Below are 25,285 nucleotides of genomic sequence, written 5' to 3'. Positions count from 1 at the left end.
AAATTCACCAAATAAAATTGCAACTAAATGTACATTCATAATTGATTTGTCAATCAACCTGCCTTTTAACCTTAACCATATGGGTAAAAGCAGGCATGTATTACAAGATTACATAACTAATAAAGTGCCAAAACTCAAAATAATTGCCTCTGTGACCTATGGGTTCTATGGGTTATAATTGGAAATGGTTTAATAAAAACCTTAAGTAGTTGCTATCGAAGAAAAGATGACATTGGTGCTGACATTAAAATAATACAAAAATAAACTCAAACTTAAACATGAATCATATAAAACATAAATAGTTTATTAGCTACATTTGTATTACATAGTCAGCCAAAACGGCCTCATTTAATGAGATAAATAAAACACTGTACAACTTTGACCACTTTTTTATTTATGAATGAAACAGAAAGTAAGGAAATTTGGCCAACAAATGTTAATTCAACAAATAATGTGCACTATTTCTAGATTTAAATGTATGAAGGGAATATCAGAACTTGACAGCTGTGAAAACGGCTCACAACTTCTGAACTACTGAAGCATTAACCATATCTTTTCTTTGTTACCAGCTTCCATCTGTTCCTGGAGGAAACCTACAGGACAAGGTAACTATATCTGGAACTTGCACGCGACACGGCTGAGTGACAGCAACATGATTATAGAAGAAACTGAATTATTTAAAAGTGCAACAGACTAACAAAAAGGAACTCAATGGAACAGGGATCAGGGTTATCTGGTAAAACCTTCACTCCTTCTCTAATTAAAAAAAACAAACACGCTAGCCTTGGATCGTAGCTCATTGCTGCCATCTTCTGGTACTTTTAGGGAATCCATCATGCAACTGCTGGAGCCAAGCTTTGTTGATAGTCCCTCTACATTTTAACCGATTTCAAATGGTGCTAGACATGATGGAAACTCTGAACACCAGACGAAAACGGTCAGCCTTGGTAAGAGGGGCGGACAGCTGCTCAGGAGATTTAGACGTCCAACACCCTTTTTTCTTCTGGTTATTGGAGCAAAAGCTAATAAAGGACTTATCCAGTGGCCACATAATCATATAAATGGATTGTCTTGACTGATGGCATAACACATCTGAAAATGGTTTGTAAAATATTGAGTGAAAACAATGCCACCATAATGAAATCCTAGTGATGCAACTTGTGAATGAAGTGGTCACTGTCGTCCTTCCTGGAGTCGGTTCCCTCTCAAGAACACCGATTTCAAATGGTGCTAGATCATATTTTAAACTCTAAAACACCATCCGAAACCAGTTCCCTGGAGAAGATGTTTTTAAGAAAAACTGCATTCTGAGGCCATGTCCTTTCCTGCAATTAGAAAGAAGAAAAAACATTACTCAATAATAACTTTTGAACATGTTGCTTTCATTGCTTCACTTGCATTATGGTGGGTTAAAAACATGGGACTCTTCAATGTTACTACAGTTAATTCAATCAATATGTTGAAGCTTTCTACCAACAAAAATGATCTTATTCTATCAATAATAGTGACTGACCCCTGGTTAGGTTACAGTATGGTAAATCCATGTGTGAAGGAATGTCATGCAATTTATACTACTATACTTTTATTGCTTAATATTCTCACTGCTTTGCTTCGTTGAGATGAATATGCTTTAAAGCAATACCATCCTTAATATAGAGCCATCATCTGCAACAACATATACCAATGAAGATAAAGGAACATGTACATGAGACAAGGTATGGTAATAGCATGTAAACCTAACAAACGATGCAACACAGGCAGGTAGTCAGAAAACTCAACATATATATATAAATCATGTTTAAGTCTGTAGATTGATACATTAAAGTATATTTATATAGGCGCTTATTTGCGCTGATCATATTATCCTTTGAAAACAATTACAGTCATTTCCAAAGAGAGAGACAGGCGTAAACCGAGACGTCAATGCAGACGCTTTGCTGGCCGAAGAACCACTGAGTCATGGTCAGATCCTGCAGAGTGACACAGCAGCTCAGTGCCTTGCATAAGTGCATCAGATGATCAAGATCTCAGAGTAAGAAAGGACGCGGCAGCAGACTGGCACCAGAGATGAACTCCAACAAAAACTGTCAGCGAATCATACTGTGGAAAAATAGATCCATGCAGCTCCCTGTAGACTTCTTTGTAATGCACAATAGGATAAAGTGTCCTCTCCTGGCTCCGCCTCCAGGCCTGTTCCTGGTCCTAGCGGGGTTGACTGTGGTGCAAGAAGCAGAAAAAAGCAGCTCCAGAAATAGGTAAGGATCATTAGCATGAACCCCTGTTTTCTCTGCTGAGACATGCAGTGCAGAATGTCTATAGAGAGCTCATTCAAGACTACCGCTGTCACTATTACTGTTCCTATGTTTTATTGAAATGAAAACACACGCAGACAACTAATGTGGTAAACTCACTGGATTCTATTTGCAGGTCTGGTATTAAAGGACGGCTGTTATCTGCCTTGTCAGCGTCTCAGACACTGTTGTCCTGTTGATGGGGAAAGGTGACGTAGCAACTAATCCAGAACATTCATGTGTCTTTCGGGGACAATTTGCCTGTCTGTCACGACCTAATCCTCTTCACTGCTACTTTAATGTTTTGGCTTAGAAAATAACAGCAGCTGTACTGATTGGTTATATATCCAACACTGATGATCACATTTGGGCATGTATGATTCATCATTGTTTTAACAACGTGCACTAAATAAAGATTATTCAGTATTAAAAAAGAATGCAGTGCAAGCTTACAGAATAACAGCATTGTCTGTCCACTCCTTGTTTTTGCTTTTCTGACTCCCCCTGTGTAACACTGCTACTTGAGAAGGTGTCTAAAGCTTTCTTGCTCTTTAACTGCAAGCGCTTTCCTCCGACTACTGAGTGGGCAGAAACTTCTTTCTGCATCGTAGCATTTTTTCCGCCAAGTCACCTGACTATCTACTGCTTGTTAAAGGCACATTGCCCCCTTTTAAAAAATAAATAAATAGATAAAGCAACAATTAGTGTAATGTAGAGCCTCTGTATCAAACTGTGAGCACTGTCCAATGTTAAGGAAGGTAATCCATGAAAAAAAATCTACAATCACAAATACATTTGGCTAATGTATCTGATTTAGAAGAAGGATAAAAAAAAATATTCAGTTCGTTTACAACAATAATATAATAACTGCGAATGAATCAGGCAGCCCAACTGTGTCACAGGGAGACACTGGGTCGGGTCATATTAGGGAAGGCGACGTAAAAAGAACACAAAATGCCTGGTTTGCGTGTGACTGTGCGTGCGTGCGTCGGTTAGGGTGCATGTGTTCACAGGGTAGGTGGTTAATCCTCTTACAGATTACAGGTCCTAATTTATCAAGAGTGTGGGGGGGGGGGGCAGCAAACTCACTGAGGTAATGTGTTTTTATAACGCCACTCAACATTTTCACAAAGAAAGAGTACTATACAATATATATTTAAACGGTAATTGACTGGACCAATCAAAGCCAAAGGTTGCACATACTTTTTTGCCTACAAAGGTCCTAAAAGTACCAATTATGTTTTGATCTTGTAATAACTCGTATATCTCCTTCTACGTTGCATCAACACATTGCGAAATGTTCGCAGGCGAGGGAGCCTTAACATGTTCAGATGAGCCGAATGCTTTGTTTGTTCGATCTTTCGCGCGATGGGTGGAAATAGACTGGAAGGCCACAGATGGAAGGGTTGATTTGCATGTTGTCACCCTCTTCTGGCTCCCACGCTGCCTGTTGGGAAATATTAGATGTGTGGCTGATAACACGTGCAGCTTTATGAGGTAAATAACTAGAGATAAATGCGTACATAAAGATGTTAAATGTGGCATCAAGGTGTCTGGTTAGGCAGGTTTACAATAATATTGTCACTATTCCAATCTCCTATGTACTGTAGATCTTTAAGAAATATTTACAGAACATAGTAACTACCTTTCAGGAGACTACAGACGTTTTGTACAAACTTTTGCAGCTTGTTAGGTGGAGAGCTGCTAACGATACACACTTGTCTATTAATACATCGTCATCGAGCAAGGCCGGCAGCGCTCCGAGTTTAAATGTAGCTCCGTCATCTCTTGGCTCTGCGCCCCCTCCTATTCTATAATCTGTGTGAAGGAGGAATTTGTTTTTAAAAGGCAGTGGGTCGCTAACCATTTCCTCTGAAGTTGTATGTGGGGTACAGGTAATGCTGCCCCCCTGCTGTAAACATATGGGTCAGTATATTTATGCGGCCCCTCCTCTCTGCATCTAGTTTTGGCTTCAACAACATCTGCTGAATTGCAATAGCTTCAGCTGATAAAGCAGGGCTTGTTTTTATTGTGAAATATGTCCAAGAACTTTGAATAAAGTAGTAGAGTGCATAACATTTAGCCCACTTGTACTGGGCTCCTCTGTTTGTTTGACTTTAGAGGCAGCGCCCCTCGCTGAAAGAATGGCAAAATAACTGAGGTCACGTTTTCTTCTTTGTGAAAGTGGGTCACTTGTTCTACTGGTCAGCCTCCAAAGGCATGATAACATCACAACTGCAGAGGATATGGTTGTCAGTAAAAAAACATTCAGGAGTTTTGGTTTTCATATAATGCAAATAAGCAAACGGGATGTTGTTGCTGCAGTAAAGCCACCCCTGACACTCTTTAAGAGATCAGCTTGTACTTCCTCCCATGACCTTTACCTGTTGTTTTAAAACTACCATAGTGACATTCCCTCAAGAGTCAAGTTTGTATTTACTACACTTAATAAAGCTCCCCTCCCCTTCTCTCTCAGGCTTTCTCTCTCTTTCCATTTTCTTGCCAGTGGTTTAGCAACGCGAGAAGCGACTGCTGATTCACCCATTGACCAAACAAATCCGCTTGGCAGGAGGGAGTTTGCTCCTCCTGTGTGCCTCATGTTCACCTCACCGCTCTAAGATGTGACGAATCACTTTATCTCCCGCACCCTTCTGGCAGGTAAGCAGCAGGAGGCCTTCCCCTCACTGGGGTCACTGGAAATGTACGAGAGCCAGAGGCCAGCAACATCCCATCAGGCGTTTCAGTGTCCTATTGTGCTTTGGCGGGTGTGCATTACAAGATCTAGTAAAGGGAGACAAATCCACTAAATGGTTCTCTCACAGCAACAACAGCTCACAAAACAGAGAAAGCTCAAGGCTTTGTGTCATGTATTGTAGTTACATAATTCGTCATCTGTGTAAAATGACATAAAATAGACCCTAGATAGAAAAATAAAATAAAACAGTAAGTATTCAGGTTATAGATGACGAATACCTGGATGTCAACATCCCTTCACAGCTGATGATACATTCTCAAGTGTTTGTTACTCAATAGCCCCCCCTATGTTCAAGAAATGAGCTTGTTTTCATCATATCAAGTGCGCAATAAAAAGCCTGAATTACTATAAAGGACCTTCTGGGATCTCGGTGACGCAGCAAATGTTGTTTGACATCTCAAAGATAAAGCAAGCTGCGTCACCATTGTGTTGCTCTAAGTTTTCCTCTGGAATTACGCAAGCAACAGCACAACCCTCCGTGCGTCAATATGTGACTATGCTTGGAAAGTCTCTTTATCCTGATTTCTAAAAAAAATAAAGAGAAAGAGGACACCTTCGTTCTAATAACATTTTATAAATGAGGAGTTGAATGATCGTGTCAATATGAACTGCATAACATCGTCGTCTCCTTCCACAACAGGATTACGCACTATCCATCTCTTGCTACGCACTATCCACCTCTTGCGCAGCATCCTATTCCGAGCTCTCCCTTCACACGCCATCCCCACCGACTTTACGCTTTGTTTACACCTTTGTTTTATCATTACAATCAGCCCCGAAGCAAGGTTTGGATCCAGAAACAACATCGCTTTCACACCGTCACAGCATGTTCCACCATCGCAGATGAAGGTCCCTCTGGATTGCATGTGTCGGTCCCTCTCACTGACGCAGTTAAATTTACCTGTTGTCATGTCGATGATGAACACACTTTTCATCAGGCTTTTTCATAAACAACTCCCTGCGTCCTGTTTCCCTGCAAACACTTGACTTTTATATTATTGCTTTCAATATTCTTTGCACTTTTACGACAGCTCCACTAGGCTCGCTTTATTACCTATTCACCCAGTTGTTGAGTGGTTATGAAAAGCATAGTGGTATTCTCTACGCACCATACGCAGCATTATGTATATCCTCTCGTCCTAATGACATAAATGACTTACGTGTTTTATCCCATTCATGTTCCCCTTCTGTTCCTAGGCGGGCAGGTCCATTTCCCGGCTTGTTCCTCTCAGACCCGGTCCTCAGGTTGCTACGTTCCCGTTTCAGCCTTATTGTCTCTATTATCAATCTCGGAGGGCACGTTTATCACTCTGTATCTCTTGTACGATTTTCCATAGCGCAACACTGGAACCCCGCCCCTGATACACCCCCGGCCGCTGGTTGGCCGGACACTATTTCCTCATCGTCAAAATCACATGTGGTTGACGCATGTTTACAAACATCGGTGAAATCACATGGTAAAAGGGCGCCGTTTTTACCGTAAACTACCTCCATTTGACGCAGCTTCCACATGTCGTGCAAGACTCTGATATTCTTTTTTTTAGAGTAGCCTAAACATTTCTATGTATAAGGGCCCCAGCCTGTCGACAGTCACATAGTGTAATACATTAGGATATTCTAAAGCAACCTATAGGAACCTGTTCCAACCCGAGGAATAAAAAGGTCTAATAAGAAATGAAAAAATCCGATAGGCCTACGGAAAATGTGTACATCTCAATGCATGTGCATGTGTGCATAATAGCTGTGTGTATTTGTATACAGTATGTGCATGTTGTAAACAACTGTGTGTAGCCTACTTGTATGTACCTGTATAACATAATGTTCGTGTGGATTAGAAACTGAAGTCCTTCTTCTTTAATCATGCCTTTTTAAATTCATTAAAAAGGAAACATCCAACACGGATAGAACAATTGTTCTGAACTTTTTACAACCCATATCAAGCCAGAAGTCATTGCTTTATTTTAAATAGGCTAGGTCATTGCCCAAAAGGTTAATTTTATGCTATGTATAATCTACTGTTGTCAATTCTTACTTCTGATCTCACTATATCCCCTTGTGATTGATAGTGTGTCTTCTTAATAGACATTGTCACAGCCATATTTGTATTGTATATTCATTATGGCAATGTGATTACTTTTCTTGTATAACAAGTGTTTTGTAATCCGTAGAACCTGCATCAATTTGTGAGGTGACGAGACAAAAAATAAAAAGCGTCTAAATTGTAGTTTCGTTTTTGTTGCAGCAGATGGCAGTGTAACCTTACAGTGCAACACAAACAGTTGGATTGGAAAAGTGGATGTGTTTAAGAAAGCCATGTCTATGGTTTAAGCTTAATATAAGTGTGTGTTTAGCTGTATGCTTTTTGACTGCTCTTTTGCATGACCATGTTCTTAATTTGGTAGGGAAATTGTCTGAATTGACATTATATAAATATTTGAAGACGCGGTTTATAGCATATCTACATAATGTTGTAGGCCTACTTATGATTTAGCCTAAATATAGTAATTTGTCCCATACTAGGCTTCTACAATAATTATAATCCTATTTATGCTACTACTAGCCTACTTGTACTGAATGCAACTTGTGAGAAGAGATAAATGGCCACAGGTTTTCGGGGGAATTGTGCTATTTTAGTTTCTCTATTTCACTGTAAATTACTGCTTTATTTTATTGCTATTTAACTATATTTTATTACAGTGTCCTTAAATATTTTTTGTTTTATATTGTAGCTATGCACCATGACACCAAGTATGTGTAACCTATGTACCTATCTAATTTCTGATTCTGATCCATTATAGATTATTGCATGGCATAGATAGAGCATATGCAGCTATGGACAAAATTAAGAGACCACTGCAGCATTATCAGTTTATCTGGTTGTACTATTTATGTTGGCTTCGAGTAAAATTAACATGTTTTTTTTATTCCATAAACTACTGACAACATTTCTCAGTGTTGGAATGCAACAGACACCGGAATGGCTGCCATACATGTAGAGATTGAGATTTAAGAAACATTTTCTAGTGGTTTCTTAATTTTCCGGAGCTGTAGCAACGACAAAGCCATACATCGAGTTGTTGCTTTGTCGTTCGCAGTGCCAAGGATGTATAATAAGAACCGATATCATTATGTCAGTGTAATTTACGGTCAGTGACGTTCTCACCCCTTACGGTAATTGGCACATTACGTCAATCACGTTTTGGCGGGATATCAGCCGAGCCTCCAGTTCAGATCAGAGAACCTTAATCACAGGTGTGCCCGTCGTACCTTGACACACACACTTCTTCTCAAGTAAGTACATGATTAAACTACTGTAGTGTTATTTTAGTTAAGTACAAGTTTTTGGTCTTTGGCTTGGCTTAAAATGCATTCAACCTTAAAAGTATTTGACAAGAGAACAAGCGGTTCCATTAGTCGCCTAGCAACACTGTTTTAGCAGGTAAACACCGAGCACATACTATAAACTTCCCAGGCCGAAAACAACACCACGTGAGCTCAGTTTCGAGTATTTAGACCTCTCTGGTATTAATCAGATATTTTTTCAACAGCGACCATGAGTTGAAATTACGATTGACTCCCAGTAGGTGGAGATACAGTGTTTAGTTTGGGGTGTTCTTGACTGGGAAAACAATTAATACTAAGTTTATCTCTACCCAAACTCATTCTCTCCAGGTTGTTTTTGCATGCTGTGAAAGTGTTAGTGAGTAGTGACTATTTACTTTTCATCTGTGCTGCAGTGAAAAGTAATTTGTATTCGTAGGCTAATTGAGATACTTTTTACTTAATGAGAATATTGTAGCCTCCTTTTTAACCAACAACTATATTTGAAAATTGTTTTATAGGAGGTTCATTTTTAAAGATACATTTATGAAATGTGCACTGTTGTTGTGTACTATCTTCTCCATATAAAGTGGTTAACTCAACTTGACTTAAATGCTAATTTGTTGTGGTATATTAAACCAATAATATGTGTAGCATAGCATACTGTATGGTCTCTTATTAATCTGAAAGGGTTATTCTGGATAAAGAGTACTATTCATTTTAGCACCTGAGTACATGTTGCTTCAAGTATGTCTGTACTTTTAACATGGCACATTTTTAACTGCAAATTAAAGATTTAATTACCTTTTCCACAACTGGTTATACATTGCATTCAATGCATTGCATTGCTTTACATTTTTTTTTAGGATTGTATGACAGATGTACCTGATATTTTGTTATGTTGTGACAAGTTTGGGGTTTTAGTAGAGTGGTATGATGTCCGCATGTTAAAGTTTTATTAAGCAAGATATGCACACCAAATTAGTGGAAAAAATGTTGCCCAGGTAGCCTATAGTAAAAAATAATGCTAATAAATTGTCCTTGATTGTGTGGCAAATGTGATCTTTGATGTTTTAAGCACTGACATTTTCATATGTTTGGATATTATTTGTTGTTGCAGGAGTTCAGCGATGGAGCGATACAGCCATGTTCAGAGTCATTCCCGAGCGGCTATCAGCAAACACGGCGCTGACCTTTGCACCCACTCAGCTGGGCAGAAGCCTCTAGCCCAGTGGGCTCGGTAAGTGAACCGTAACAGCAGACATGTATGTGCTGTCAGGGTGTAACAACAAGGGTTGAAAAAGGTCACATCAGCTAGAATGACAGCAGCTGTTAATTTACTGCCGCTACATCAGCTGTGCACACACACCTACACATACTTTTCACACACACACATTCCCTCTCCAGAATATCAACACCCAGAAGGACGTGTGGCTTTTTGACATTTTGTTGTGTGACTGAATCTGCTTCACAGCCATCGGGAGTGCATAGGTCATTGCCTTTTTGGCACAAAACACTCTTGCATTAGAACATGTTGTTAAGATACAGATTGAACACAAACAGGTTTTATATAAGGATATTCAATTGTTACATGACAACGCTGAAAAGGCATACTGTATGATGTCGATAATATTTAGTTGGTGAAAGTATACCAAAGTAACATTAGTTGTCATGTCAGTGAACCAATTAGAAGATGTTTTACTATTTCTATTTTTATCCATGAAAACAGTAGGTGGCCTTCATGAATATTTTGTATCTATTTGCACCAATCATAAGGACATTGGTTGAATGAGTATGTCTTCGGAAAAAAATGTACATAACAAATGTCATAGGCAGGTAATGAGTCACAATTAAACCATTTGATCATTTATGTTAAATAGTTTACCAATAAACATGATGTTTACATTTCCAAATCACAACAATTTCATCTCTTAATGAGTTTCCCTGACACTGATATATATATGAAGGACAACTTAAGCAATCCATTTTATAAAGGATAAGAAAAGTATGGTATATAATAATATGCTGCCTTTTTCTGACATTTACATTAGACTACCTTTATATCTTTCTAAATGAGTGGGACATACTAGGATATCCTTATAATGCACCAACATATCTCTATAACTTCTATATTTCCATGCTAATCAAGATATATCCAAGTATTTTAAAAGCAGACAAAGTTGAGTTTGGCTGCACAGTCCCAGCTGTCCAGGTGCTTTTCCTCTCGTGCGAGGGCCCCACAGTGGTGAGTCCAGGCGGGGCACTGGGGTGGCCCCTCTTTGCCCCATGCCTGGCTTGTCATGTTGTCCCCGTTCACCCACAGCCAGCTGCCCGCCAGGTAGCGCATTCCGGTCCACACGTGGTTTGTCTGGGCTTCCGCGCTGGTCTGCAGGATTTGAACCAGATCATCTCCTGTGTTGAGGCTCACCAGGTCGGTGTGTTGGTAGCGACAGTGCTCCATCGCCTCCTCCCACGTCTTTTTTTCTTTCACCAAGACCAGTTCTTCATTATAGCAGTAGAAAGGGTATTTCTGGTTACAATTCGTTTTGAGCCAGCCTTTTTCAGTTAGTACCACACAAATGGTTCTAACTCGAACTGCATACCAATGTTCCAATTTTGTACACGTTCCGTCAACATCTTGGTAGGATACGATCCACGCATCTTTACGCATGTAAGTTTCATGTTTCGCCATAAGTTGATCATGTTGCACCTGGTTGCAGATTGAAGACGGATCGATATAATGATTTTTGCAGTATTGTGTGGCCTCTGACCATGTCATACTTACATCGACATACTTCCACCCACAGAGGTCCAACTTGAAAACACTTGCAAGGATGAGAAGCCTGAGCGCACTTGTGCATATGTGCTCCATATTGAGTTGATGTTCCAGTCTGTGGAGTTATCTCTTGTCAAGGGTCTTATGTACACTGGAAGGAGCAACAAGCACCCAATCACAGTGCATTCTAGGCTGTTATGAAAATACCCAGGTGATACAGGTACGGATACAAATTAAGGGCATTCAAATGAATACAATAGGCTTAATGGAAAGTCTTGATTGCCTTGAATTTGTTTGCGAACAATCATGTCATTCCAAAACAGCTGTCATACCCATTAACGCTAGATAATGGAATAAAGACAACATTACATGTTAAGTTGCATATTTTATGCCACTCTACTAGACAAAATGTTTCTGATATTGATATTTGTATTATTAAAAGCTTCCTTTGTCACTGACTTTGTAGCATTATATAAGCGCAAACCCATATATGCGTTATACAATATAACTGCCGTTTGCCAATCCTTAAAGAGTGTTGTATGAACATTGAGCTCTTTAGACTGACACATATTTGGCTAATGGTATGTTTTGAATAGCACGTTTGTTTTTTCATAATAAACATTCAAACTACACTCATCAGTTCTCCGGGCTATTGACTTCTCTGCATTAGTCAAATGACTGATTTTCATATAAATGGAAACTATGACTGTAAAACCATGCGTAATTAAACCTTTGGTTCGTGGGAGAAAAGAAAGGTTTCTTGTTCCAGTGTTTCTATAATATTCTTTGATCGGTGCTTCATATCATTTACATTTTAGGAATGACAAGTTCAAATGTCCATTTTAATCCAAGCCCATTTCATTTCTCATTTCCTTTGGAAATTAAATAAAAATGTGTTGACTCGTAATAAATTATAATTTAGTTATCAAATCAACCAGGAGCCTACTGCTTTGCATGATTGGATGTTTGTCTATTGTTTTTAGAATAGTAAATAGATTAAATTAGCCAGGGACTTATTCTGTTTGACTGGTCGTTAAGGATAATGAGTATGTAGTTCTTCTATACATCTTATGTTTAGATGGTAGACAACAGATACCAAGTAGCTGGGTTAAAAACCATTGGAAACCACATATCTTGAATATACAGAACAAATGTAAATGCTGTACATTCCTGAGTACAGCTAAACATTTCATAATGTGAAAAAAAGGGTCGAGGAATTTTGATGTATGTATGAATTTAAATGTTTCAGTTCAAAAATCAAGTAAGCTCCACAGAATCAAACTTAAGACGACCCACAAAGATATTGTCAACAATCACAGTTTATGAGTCAGGCACAGGTAATACTAACATAGAAAGCAGGTTTATTTACACATGCAGTACATTACGAAAGCAGCCAGTTGTTCCATAGAGAAGCTAAAAATTGTGTACCACAGACGTAAAACAGGTTTAATATCAACAAGGAGATAAAGTCTAACTCGGGAATGCTGAACCTGCTTTATGTTGTGTCGAATTGTAATGGCAGTTTCATATATCAGTTTCGCAACTTTAAAACTCTTTAAAAGTTAGTTTTTCCGTGTTTTTCCCTTTTTCTCTGAATTTCAAAATGCTGCTGCTCCTTCTCATTCAGAAAGACAATAGTGAGAGTAAACTTTCAATGTGTTTATAGAAAAACTAGAACTGTACACTAATGTCATCATGAAATCACCACAATATCACAAAAATAGAAATGTACTTTCTGACCTTTCCCAATTAAATTTGGACCAATTAAACGTCATGTTGTTAATTATGCTTATCAGTCTAAAGCATTGAGGCAAATACTAATAGCTTTCTGCTGACATTTCCATGTTATGAATAACTTTGTAGCATTACTTAATCATCACTAAAAGCAAAGAATATGCTTGCCGTCTCATTTATCTATGTTGTACATTGCTAATACTTAAAGAATGGTTAAGAACGGTAACAAGAAATTCCTTTTACAAAAATGGCAGTTGTATTTTTAACACTTTTCAGTTTGACAATCTGAATATAGAAAACTTTCAGTAAATAGAAAATGTATGTTTTTTTCTTTCCCTTTTTTGCCCATATCACACTTTAAAGGTCTTAACAAGGTCGAGGCAAATAGAAAGGAAAAGAAAACATCATTTCCTGAAAAAGAACAAATCCAAAAAAAATAGAAATCCAGTGAGCATCAGTCCTTTTTTAAAAACTGTACAAAAGCTGGTCTTCATTCAACTGCCTGGCTTCAATGGTTTCCTTGCACCACATTTGTGCATTAACACAATAGAGCATTGGCTCCTTCTTTGTTGGGAATCAACAGCACATATTTGGCATTATTTGGGTTTCCTACAATGATTGTACAACTAGATGGAAGTCAGGGCAGTTAACAAATCCCAGTCAGCTCCCTGCTGAGCAGCCTCAGTCCCAAACACAGCATATGTAGGCTCCTCTTGATACCAGCAAAGGCCAGTGATCCCTAACTTTTCACATTACAGGCATTGTCAATATCGTCATCATAGTCATGAGCTTCATCATTGTTGTCATCATTGTCTTGAGATTTGCAGTACGGAAGAGGGGAGGTGAATGTAATTGGTGGATTCTTGTTGAATTTGTGTCAGTGTTGACAGTCTCTGAGGCAGCAGAGGGGCTTGTGGGTAGTGTGTCCTGGTGGGTGATGGGTAGAACAGGATGTCATGGGTGTCGAGATTCACATCTCCGTGTCAGCCACCGGGGCCTGGGTGGCAGAGTGTCCGTTAGTGGTGGGTCCGGGGTTGGTCCCATTTTCTGGTGGAGACTCCCCATTGGTGGTGGGCTTGTCGACGGGCTCCTGGGGTAGAGGGGCCACTGACACCAGGGTGTTAGCCTGGTTCTCCTCATCCACTTGGAAGGTATCAGCCTAGGGAAAGAGAAACATGACCATCAGAGCTCATACACGTTAAAGATGCACATTAAAACCAACAAGTTTAGTTTTACTGTCAACTTGGACATGCCAAAAAAAGCAAGAAAGGGTGTTGTTGAAAATTAGTTGTTTTGGGCGTTTAACCAATGCATTCTTTGTTAATGAGGTTTAATGGTTTCATCTGTGAGCACTCACAGTGAATGAAGCATTTTGGTAATTTGTTTTACTACTGGGTGGTTAACAATGTGCATGCATGTTTGTTGTTTCATTTTGGTTCTAGCTGAAACAAACCCTTGAACCTTTGGTTAAGGACCTTTTAAAGTTTGGGGATATGCTTTGTCTTTCTGCAAGAAAATTGGGGATAACATTTAATTCCCTTGCCAGACACTTATTCAATAAATAAGACAACAAGAGTAGGCAATTCAGCAATCTCTTTCATCCTAACCGTCATATGGGTGTGCCCCCATATGTAAACGCTTTGAGAAGTGATGTCATGAGCTTTAGTAAAAACTAAAACCATCTGTTGCCCCCTGGAATGGGATTTGGAGTAGAAAAAAGCTTAAAGCACCAATGCAGCTTTGAGTTAACGTGACATGTGAGTCAAGCATGTCCTCCCTTGAGTGAGGAATTGACCATAGGATAACCATAAGTTTGACCTAAAATCCATATGTACACAATCACGGTTTTCAATTTCCTAAGTGAACTGGATCTTGTGGGGCCAAATTATTTAAGCTTAGGTCAGTAAAGGTAATTGCCACACATGATGTTATTCTCCACACAGTTTAAGCACCAAAGGCAATACAGGATAGAAAGAACATGTCTACGTGGGATTTATTTTAAAGGTAGTCGGGTTGGTATAATAACTTAAACCAGATGATGAACAATGATGTCTTGGACAACTTTAATGATTCCCCAAGTATAAACAACTACAGATTTTTGGTTCAGAATGCATTAACAATGACACCTCCATTAATCCACTCACCAGTCTGACTCCTTTAGAGTTCTTGTGATGGGTCTTGAGGTAGTAACCGGCTACTAGCAGAGCAGCCAGCAACAAGCCAGCCAGCAGCAAGGAAACCAGAACCAGCTTAGAGCTCTTCCCCCAACGAGGACTAGCCTCCTCCACATCCGTCTGAGGACAAAAACCAGAACGAAAAAACATGAGTCATGTGTTTTTTTGTGTTTGTGTGTCCTTGAAACCCATCTAGGTAAAAACTGTATCCGACACGCATGAACACATGACGTACACAAAAAGGTGTTAGGGTGTACATTGTTATACCAGCAGGAGGAAATCTTATTATCCGGTTAATGTTATCTATCGTGTCTTAAAGCTAGAAAGGAAACGACCCCACCCAATGGCTTTGTTTACGAAGATGTGTAGTGAAAACTGAAATGTAGTGCATGTGGAATGCAAAGAGGCAGAGGGGTGTGACAGGCACACCCATAACCCAAGATTGCTCCCAGGGTAGTAGAGAAAATGCTTTGCAGCTGACAAATGGTCTGTTTGTGGGCTTTTTGTTTGTCACTCAAACTGACAGCCTGGCAGCTTGAGGATTTAAGTCTTCACACTCAGCCAGTGCTTTTGCTTCTCCCCAGTATATTCCCCTGTCTAGTTTGATTGTTAGGCAACCAGAAAATATGCGGTGGCTGAGTCGTGTGGATATGTCCCTTTTATATTGCATGGTGTGATGTTAGCTGGATATGTGACATTGAATACCAGCTTATACATGACGCTGCAGTTCCAGAATGATCTGAATAATTCACAATGCCACACCACTACTATACTAGTGTACAATCAGGACATGATAAATAGAATTTCTATAGCAAAATATACGTGGTACTGTACCATGTCTTTGATGTTGTCATTGTTGAACTTCTCAGCCATGCCTGCAACATCATCTGCAAATAATACAAAGAAAATATGTTTGTTAGTGTTTTCCTGTAACTACATTTTTTTTCTATGATGAGTACTTTGTTTATCTTTTTGTATCATATTCACTACCACAGGACGTCACTCACCTTCAACATATTTCCCAGATACAATGATTTCGTCTGTGTTGTCCTCCTGGTAGATCTCTAGCTTACAGTCTTCACCACACAGCTCCTGCAGAACACTTTCAATCTTCTTTTTTGTGTCTTCCTGCGAGGAATAAAAGAGGATTAGTATTGAAACATTTTTCGTTTCAACATTTGAACAGTTTAAATGATTAATTTCTAGATTGCACAATGTGAAATTCAACAGTTATCCCAAATAATAAGCTCTCTCCAAATCTCAATAGCTGCCTACAATAACGCCTTGAATCCTCCACTCCGCCTCTTATCTCTCTTTGTCTGTTTCCTCATCTTTTTTTGTCTTTAATCCGATAAGGGCTATCACGACCCGGTGCACAACCTTTTCCCTGATATCATCTGTAATCCAAACATCAGGATCTGCTGCACTGTAGGAGCCATTGATCCAAGATCAGATTGTTAGATGCACAGCTATGGGTAGGACACAGTGACCTCTTCCTGGAAATCTTTATCATAGGAAGCTCTGTATTTGATCTCTGTGCAAAGAGAGCTCAGAAACAGCTGGATTTCTTAAGGAAACAGCTGGATTTGAGTTATCACCAACTAGTGTTGTCACGATACCAACATTTTGGTTTCGATACCAAGTCAAGAATTGCGATTCAGATTTTTTTTTTTTTTTTGATACTTTTCTTAAAAAAAGGGTAACAGTCTTAAATGTAATTATTGTGCTTTATTTCACACCATAACCATAACACAAACTTTTAAACAATGAGAAAAATAAATAAAATAAATGACAAGAATTCGTATTAAATCAAATTAATACATTTCTTACTGACAGGCCTCGTGGTGTCCGTAGGCTTGCCCTCACTGTCAGAGATATAGCTAAAATACATTACATTTTGCTTCTGGCGTCTTTTTTGTCAACAAGCCGAGGCGCAGCGGCAGTTGCACTCCCAGTTGCAGCCATGCTTCAGGTTTTCTCACATGCTGTGGCAGCTAGCGCGTGCACGAGAGAGGGGAGGAACTTAGAGCGTGCACGAGAGGGGAGGGACTGCAGGCACGGCTGCAGTGCAGGGAGTGGAAGCTAGGGGTGGGCGATACCACAAAATCTAGATTCGATCCGATACCAAGTATTTCCAGGCCAGTATCTCAGATACCGATATTTTATAGACAAATAAACGTTTTACTTTTGCAAATTTAAAGTGCAAACATGAAAAATAACAATACAAAGTGGCCAGAGTAGCGAACTGTGTTCTTGCACACATCACAGTTCGCTAAGTTTTAATTGCCAGTTGTGAAATTGCTCCACACAACGCTGCTCTTTCTCTCAGCCATCATGCGCGTGTGTGTGTTGCACTCGCGAGTCGCTGGCTGCTGCTGTCCTGCCGGCTGCTGTCAGTCAGCTTGATAATCGGCGTTCAGGCAGGGAGCGCGCTGCGCGAGCCTCCAGGAGAGGAGGACAGCATGGAGAGAGAAGAAAAGAGCAAATACTTTTGTTCGTTTGCACATAGTTTTTTGAAGAAATTGACGAGTAAAGGACGCGGGAAAAAAAGTATAAAAGTATCGATCCTATTGGCTCTAGTATCGATATTTTTAAACGTAATATCGGAAGTATCGATATTTGGTGATCGATCCACACACGGCTCTTATTAAAACAGCGCTTTCTCACCGGAGTACTTTCCCCCGTCATTCTTAAAGTACCGATACTAATGAAATGGAGGAATCATAACGTTTTTAACGGCAGGGTATCGCGGTACCTTTCAAGTATCGGTACACCGTGCAACACTATCACCAACACCTGCTTTATTTACAACTCCATCATCCTTTCTCAGTCTCGGGTCAGAAATACCAAATTGGATAACTTAATGTAAGCCAGTCCTTTCAATATTTTAAAAACAAATATGACTTCTCTGCTTATATTTGATGTTTATGACTAAGAACCCAAGGGCCGCTCTATTGTGTATTCTCTTTTCAGCTGTTTACACACTGTTTAAATGATAAATAAGGTATTTTCTCCATGAGCTGAAATTGCATCAAGTGGTTGCAGACATCGACATGAGTGCCATGATTCCTGTAGAACTCAAGGCTGTTATCCTGAGAAATTGAGGAATGTGTGTTTCTGAACATAAACGCCTCCACACTGCGATGCCAGGCCTCTGTACATCACATATTCTACGGCAGCACTGAGCCCACCCATGGTGCTCCCCTCCTTCTGCCCTCACAGCTCAATCCATACCCTGCCTAATGCAAGAAGAATCTCTTGGACTTTCCACCCGACAAAAGAAGACTATGTTAAAAATGTTGGATTTTCTCGAGCTTCACTGATTTATGGGAAATGGAGAAGAAACAGTCATAAATAAGGAATATATTCCTATTGAGCTTATGTTCATTAAGCTCATGGCCAACTCAGAATGGCATCAAAACTAAGCTAGAGACTATTTTACTTTCTTCTGTGTACTTTGTTGGTATGTGTGGAAGCATGCATGTGCAAGAACATTTTGCACCCCGCGATCATACGGCCCTGTAAGATTTCTGCTGCACAGACCACCTTTACTGTAAAGAGCAGGTACACATAAACAGACAGAAGGAGGTGCTTTCTGAACTTACACAGTTGGAGGAGGCCTTGAGTTTTAGACTGACAGAGTTTTTGTCCTCGACCGCCTCTTTGCTGACACAGACAACATCTTCCTTGGGCACCGGCTGCAGATAGAAATAATAATACATGGTATTTATTTAGCATTGTTCTAAGTATTGAAAGAGAAACAAAACATTTCATACAAACAGACAGAGACACAACCAAAATGACTTCCATGGGCCCATTGCACATTCTCAGGTTCATATTTGTATTTTGTGCCTCTACTGTGACATGTCGACAAGCTTTAATGTTCAAAAGGTCTTTATTTTTCTCATACTGCAGCACCTGTTTTCACCCTCTGTCTGAAACAAGAGCCCAGACTGCTCTGATTGGTTCGCTGGCCGGCTCTGTTGTGATTGGTCAACCCCTTATCCTATCCCTTACCCTATCACATACACTAGCCAAATGAAACGCGAAGGACTACAATCAAGACCTTTCAGGCAGGGGGGTGGTGTGTTGGAGGGAAACTCCCTCTGGCGTGAACTTTGGGATGTTAGCCTTTGCAGACCATTGAAACCAAAACCCTAATGCCATTTAAACATTTGAAAATGTGATAGCTAAAAAGTGTATAATAGTGAAGACTAAATAGACAATATAGCACTAGTATTTGATTGTACTGGTTACTATCATAGGACATGTTTCTGTGCACAAACTGTATATCCAGAGTGAATATTACAAACCAGGGACTTAATATCTAAATAACTTTATGACAGACTGAGGGATTTGAAAGGACTTCTTTGTCTTACCTGTGGTACATTGTCGGGGCCGTCCCCTCTGGCAGGCACATGTGCTGGGGTCTCTGGTTCCTCCGTTTTGGGCATCTCAGTATGTTCCTCAACCGTAAACTCCGGTGTATCGTCTGTTGACTTCTCTGTATCGACATGGCTGCTGTCGTTACTGTCGATGGCCTCTGGTGTAGCTGCCGGTGTTGCTACTGCTGGCGTAGTCGCTTCACTCACTGGAGATAGACTCGGGAAAACCTGGATCTGTGGATCCCCTGACTCTGAAAAAATAAATCCACTTAAGATGTTAATTTGTGATTCGTGGCATTTCAGATGTTTTTGTACAGGTGATGTACAATAAGTGAAACATGATAATAAACTAATAAGCAACCAACTACTCATGCAACCTGGGGCCTGCAATAAACGTTGATATATTCCAGACCACAACTTGAAGAGTTTGAATCGATCAGGCTTTGGCAAAACAGTATAGTTTCTACAACATGTTTTTAGAATTTCTTTCTTATCTTTTTATCTATTTTACACATCATCAAAGCATACATTTGTAGTGTTGGTAATCTTTTGCCTGTTGGCAGAGGCTGATGGCTGTGGTTACAGAAGAAGGTCTAAGGATATAATGAATCGATTTTATTGCAGCACACACATGGATTGACTGTCAAACTATATTTTTATTGACTTATGTTCTATAGTGTGCAAGCAAAATAGGTTGATGTTCTTTCAATGTTCTTCTTTCGAGCTGACACATCAATCTATAGAGAAAAAATACACAGTATTTCTATGAATAATTGTGGTCAGTGTTTCTTACCAGTAGCTTCTGATGTCATTGGATCCCTGTCTCCTCGTGCGAGCTCCATTGCTAACACAGGCGCCAACGTCCCTGTTACAACTTCTGGATCCTGTGCTGTGACTCCTCCTGTCAAATCAAAAATAAAGCGTAATGTCACATTGTTTGAAAAAACACAATAGCATATTTATACTATTGTATTCAACATTCAACAAGTAGCATATTGGTCTTTTAAATCGTGGCAAGACTTTTTCAATTCAGAGTCCAGACATCTTGGAAAAGGATGTGAGTAATTTGCAGACGGCTAGCTCACATGTTCCAAAGTGAGATCTCATTATCACTGGTGCAAGTCTAACGGTGAGCTCTAATTTCTCCGCTTGGAGCACTTGCTGCTGCTGGTGAGCGCACTTTTCCATTTTGTATTACTAGCTACTCAAGTCCAGCTTCTCAGAAGGTGTGATTCCACTTCAACTCAGTTCTGCTGCCATAACATGATAGCGTTGTTATGTGAGGTACTAGCTCAGAGCTTAGGTGGTTGGTAGTTTTCACCAGTGTGCTATTGTAACATCAATTATCTTCTAATGCATGAGATCATGCTCTTTGGTGTGCTCCCATGAAGATTTCAGTCCCTCGAGGCTCTACAGTGATGTTAGATTAGGTCAAAGATCTTATTGCAATAGATAACAGATCTGCTCAGAACCATGGATCACATCATGAAGTCATTTATTTACTTTGAAATAGAATCGTTCTCCCCCTGAGGTTTTTTAAAAGATCCTGTGATAAACTAAATAAGTTGCTGAAATATATTAATTTGAGTAGTCTTGTTTTCCAGTTGAATGTGCAGATGAAATGTGCCGCTGGAAGGTGCCAGGTAATGATGCCATTGGAAACGTAACTCTTTCCAATTTTTTTGAATGATGTAATATGCCTTTATACAATTTTCCATTTGTCAGGGATCCGTATGACTCTGGGGAGAGTCCTTGATAAATTGCAACACTAAATCAAAGTCGTGATAGGGTATTTCTAGTCAGGTTCTCTCAGCTGTAAATTACTTCAACTTGCAATGTTTTTAATAAGCTGGATAACTTTCAGGGCACATTTTCATTCTCCGTGCAAATGAGTCAAATGTGCACCACACCCTGCAGCCGCTGAGCTAATGAGCTGAGTCTTTATCGCTCTGATTTCCACATGTCAAATTGCAAGTGTAGGATCCAAGAGTCAAACCAGAATACCCAGCATGCTTTTCTTTTACCCAGATTTCCCTCTCTCTGTCTATGAACAACATCATTACCTCACTCTCAAAACATTCCCATAATGCCTTACCTCTGCAGATCTCATTACCATGGTTCCCGCACTGGCTGCCAGTTTGAGTTTGTGATTGATTTCATGTTATTAATCCAAGTTTGCTGCCCCCTGTTGTAATAAATCTTACTGCCATTCATACTTTGTTTACAACACTGTTTTTAGCCGTCGTGTCTTTTTCTGTGCAAGTATTTTTATGTTAACAAAAGAGCACACATTCCTTTTATGTGCACACACTTTCCTAGCAAACATAGCTGATCTGATCAAGATTGATTTGATGGCTGTCTTTGTTTTTCACTTTGCGTAGTGAATATGTTTATTTATAATCATTCCGTGTAAGATATTTCCACCATGTACTGTAAATTAGAGGTAAACTGAAACATAGATTTTTAATAGTTTGAAATGTAGAACAGATTAGCATTTTCAGCGTTTTCAAATTGATATTTCCTTGACTGCTTGCCTCTTGTGTTAAATTACAACTTATTTAAACACTTTTACACCATAACAAAGCATGTTTTTCCTCTTGCACCTTCCTTGTACAATATAGCTTTTTACCTCTGATACACCCTATACTATAGTCTCCTTACGCTTGTCTCTAGTCAGTACTTGAGATGTTCACACTTGAAGCACATACATTCATACAGTGGTGGCACTGTGACACATGTCCACTGACTTCCTCAGATAAATCATTGTGACAGGCAGGTGCCACCAGAACATAGTAAACAGTGTGTGTGCCGTGCTAGCACATGGGGCAGTATAATCTCCCAGGAGGTCTTTTGGCATGCTTTAGTGCCAGCAACTGTCAACTGCAGCTGTCTGTCATACTGTGTCTAACAGGTGAAGTAAGTCTACAATTTGTAACTGGTTCAAATAAATGAGAAAATGCATCAGAGCCACTGACCTTGAAAGCAGTTTTTACTTTCTTGCCCTTGTCAAGCCCACAATAAAAGGCCCAGAAAGCTTTGTGGTACACATGGTCAGGTTTCACTATGCAGTCAGAATGTTGCCTCGTCCCACAATCCTCCCCGACTCCAGTTTACCATTAGGAGCATTAGCGTGGGTGTGGACCAGCGACAGGTCAAGGACTCCCTAACCTTGTTAAGTCTGTCCATTAGACCTGGAGTCTGCAGCCTGTAGCCTACAGCTGCCACCCCTCACCGTCCCTGTGTGGTCTATCTGTTTATGTTACCGGAAAGGATGGGGTGACATGGTCTTGCATAAATCAGGGTTTTCCATACAAATGTGACACACAGGAGTGTTAGAGTGCAGAGGCTGAAATGTGTTGTTTCAGCCTCTGTGATCACTTTCTGTCATCAGGTGATTTGTAGCAGCATGGGGAGTAAAGCTATGTCAGTGTTGTTGTAAAATAATAAAGCCTCAAGATTGATGCTGATGGCTATGTTTTAGTTTACAGTTACAGTTTAGGGTTTTGGGGAGTCTCTGATGGGATTTTGGGGAGATGCTGTGGTGAGTGAGAGGAAATGAATTCACATTTCCTTTTTAAAATGGAGAGAACCACAATCAAACTGGCATTATATGAAACACAATTTCCCTGTTTGTATAACCTGTTTGGAAGATTATAATTGTTCAAATCCAAACTGTAAAAGATCACTATGTTTCCCAAGTATTTAGCTTATTATGTCATGGCATCTCAAGCACTCTTGTAACACTGGGCTGCTTAATTTTTATAAAGCAAATCATCCTTATTTGTCTTCAGACACAATAACACCATGTGTCTTTTTGTTGCTACACAGCCAGTAAACATTCTCAGCATTCATCACTCATTACAGACAGACACTTGCCTGACACACCAGAGCTCAGATGGAATGAAACCTCTGCATATAATTGCCACTTATGACAAACATTTGCAGAAGCGGTAAGATCTGAGTCACCGCCCTTTTATTGTTTTTGTTTTTTTCTAGACTTGAAAGCTTCCAGTCTTGCTTTTATTCAGGCAATTTCAGTCCAACTCTAGATTAGTTTTTCACGCTCGTTGCACAACAACCATGAAGTTCTGCTACTTTTCTAATGATGTTTTAGTGTTTCTGAAGACAAGGGGAACTGCATGCAGTTTACTGGTGTCTTTTTAATGAAATTGAAGCCTTGAACTCTAACTTTGTTTGTTGTTGTTGCAGAGGTGTCTTGGTGCTTTTTGCTGCCCTGCTCAGCACACTTCCTGTCCGTGTAACCCAGGGATATTCAACTAAAATTCAACGAGGTCAAGTAAGAGAAAATCTCCCCATGTAAAGGTCCGGAACATCAAAATGTCTAAGTTTCTTTATGAATTAGTGATATATATATTGAAGTAGCCTGTAGCTTTATCAATGTCTGCATGTTATCAACAACTGACTGCCAAATAAAGAAAGTACAATTCATAAACAATATTTATTGTCAATTAACATTGAACTATACAGATATACAGTAAATGCTGTGGATATGTGTAATGTTCCTCTCGGGCTGCATTTAAAAAATAAAATAAATAAAATAGCTTTTGAAAATATGTGCATCTTAAAAGTGCTTAATTTTAGATAAATAAAATAAAGTGTAGCAGCAGCTTGAGTTTCCCTTTTTCTTTGTTAACCGTTTCACATCATGACTTAACTGTTTCAGCCGATTATAGAACAATATCAGTCTTTCATAACAATTTAACAGTTTTAAAGATTCTCTTTCTTTCCCTCTCACTGCAGTCCATCACTCACTTTTTTTTAAATCAGTGCGAGAATTGAGCTGGAGCTTGTCCTGCCAGGAGTTTAAATCTGGGTTAAAATGGTGTCAGGGCCGTTCTCATACACACATGCAGGTGCTCATTGGTTAGCCTCGGTTAACCTGCCCTGGAACGATATTTAGTTTTAATTTTGATCCTGGTGGACTGATCATATTGGGCTGCTTATTTTTAGTGACCTCAGTTCTGACTTGATAGGGAATGTTTGGTCAAACACTTTGTGTTTTGTCTCATAGTGGCGTTTTGGCACTTTTAATGAGCGCGGTCTCTGAACAAATGAGACACACTGGTTCTGTGCACCCAGTGGGCAGGATGAACATGAATGAGTCCACTCAGGGTTAAAAGCTCTGTTCTCACTGTCCACTTTCCTCTTCTTGGAGAGCGCCATGTGTAATTATTTGTCTCTCCCTGTCTGCCGCTAACACGCCTGTTCACTCTCCTCTCCGCTTCTCTCCCTGTATCGCTAATTATTCTCTTATTTTCTTCTCCGCTTCTCTCTGCCGCGCTCTCGTCTCTTCTTCTGTGTTTCTCTCCCTGTATCGCTCACTTGTCTCTTTCGCCCCCTGTCGGCGGCGGTTAAAATAGAATTGCCCCGTCAAAATTGAAATCCCCTATTAATGTATTGATTATAGGTCCGGGTCCGGATCCGGACCGCGATCCGCCTGTTGCCGACCCCTGTTCACCACCTCACTTCCCCACTACCATCCTCTTGCACACTCAACAATAACCACAGGTAAAGGTGATGAATCACTGATTCTACTGAAACCATTCCACTGAAACATACTGTACATCAGCTCACACCCCCTGACCCTTGCACAACAAACAGACTTGACTTCTATTCCTTCTTTGTGTGTAATCTCAGAAAGCGTCCAAGAAATCAGTCATCATTCGTGAGTCTTGCTATCAGCGCACAAACACGGCAAACCTAATCGGCCCTGACTCCATATGTCATACAGCCCGGCCCTGACTTCATTGCTCTCTAGAAGATTTCCCCACTAGATTGCTGTGAATGACGGCTGCGGTCTTGAAATGCTTCACCCCACAGCCCCCCCC

The 25,285-nt window shown here is 39.9% G+C and overlaps 1 protein-coding gene and 1 long non-coding RNA gene across 2 annotated transcripts in view; one reads left to right on the top strand and one right to left on the bottom strand.

The window, feature by feature from the left end:
• Window positions 1–316: 316 nt before the first annotated feature.
• Window positions 317–7,253, top strand: LOC104944740 (uncharacterized). The gene is made up of 4 exons (XR_798260.1): window positions 317–605; window positions 2,189–2,255; window positions 2,428–2,500; window positions 6,244–7,253. It is a non-coding gene; the product is annotated as an uncharacterized lncRNA (long non-coding RNA).
• A 5,191-nt stretch (window positions 7,254–12,444) lies between these two features.
• Window positions 12,445–25,285, bottom strand: part of LOC104944739 (hematopoietic progenitor cell antigen CD34) — a 17,834-nt gene continuing 4,993 nt past the window's right edge. Inside the window, exons 2-8 of the mRNA XM_010770312.1 lie at window positions 20,230–20,337; window positions 19,431–19,687; window positions 18,657–18,749; window positions 16,059–16,179; window positions 15,886–15,938; window positions 15,022–15,171; window positions 12,445–14,036 (exon numbers count right to left, since the gene is read on the bottom strand). Of these exons, the coding sequence (XP_010768614.1) occupies window positions 13,848–14,036; window positions 15,022–15,171; window positions 15,886–15,938; window positions 16,059–16,179; window positions 18,657–18,749; window positions 19,431–19,687; window positions 20,230–20,337 (971 nt within the window). The 3' untranslated portion in view covers window positions 12,445–13,847. The remainder of the gene's footprint in view (window positions 14,037–15,021; window positions 15,172–15,885; window positions 15,939–16,058; window positions 16,180–18,656; window positions 18,750–19,430; window positions 19,688–20,229; window positions 20,338–25,285) is intronic.

The sequence above is a fragment of the Notothenia coriiceps genome, unplaced genomic scaffold (genome assembly GCF_000735185.1).
Source record: "Notothenia coriiceps isolate Sejong01 unplaced genomic scaffold, NC01 NC01_scaffold00008733, whole genome shotgun sequence".
NCBI classification, from domain to species: domain Eukaryota; kingdom Metazoa; phylum Chordata; class Actinopteri; order Perciformes; family Nototheniidae; genus Notothenia; species Notothenia coriiceps.
The sequence above is the reverse complement of the archived record's forward strand: the minus strand, read 5'-3'. Positions and strand labels throughout refer to the sequence as shown.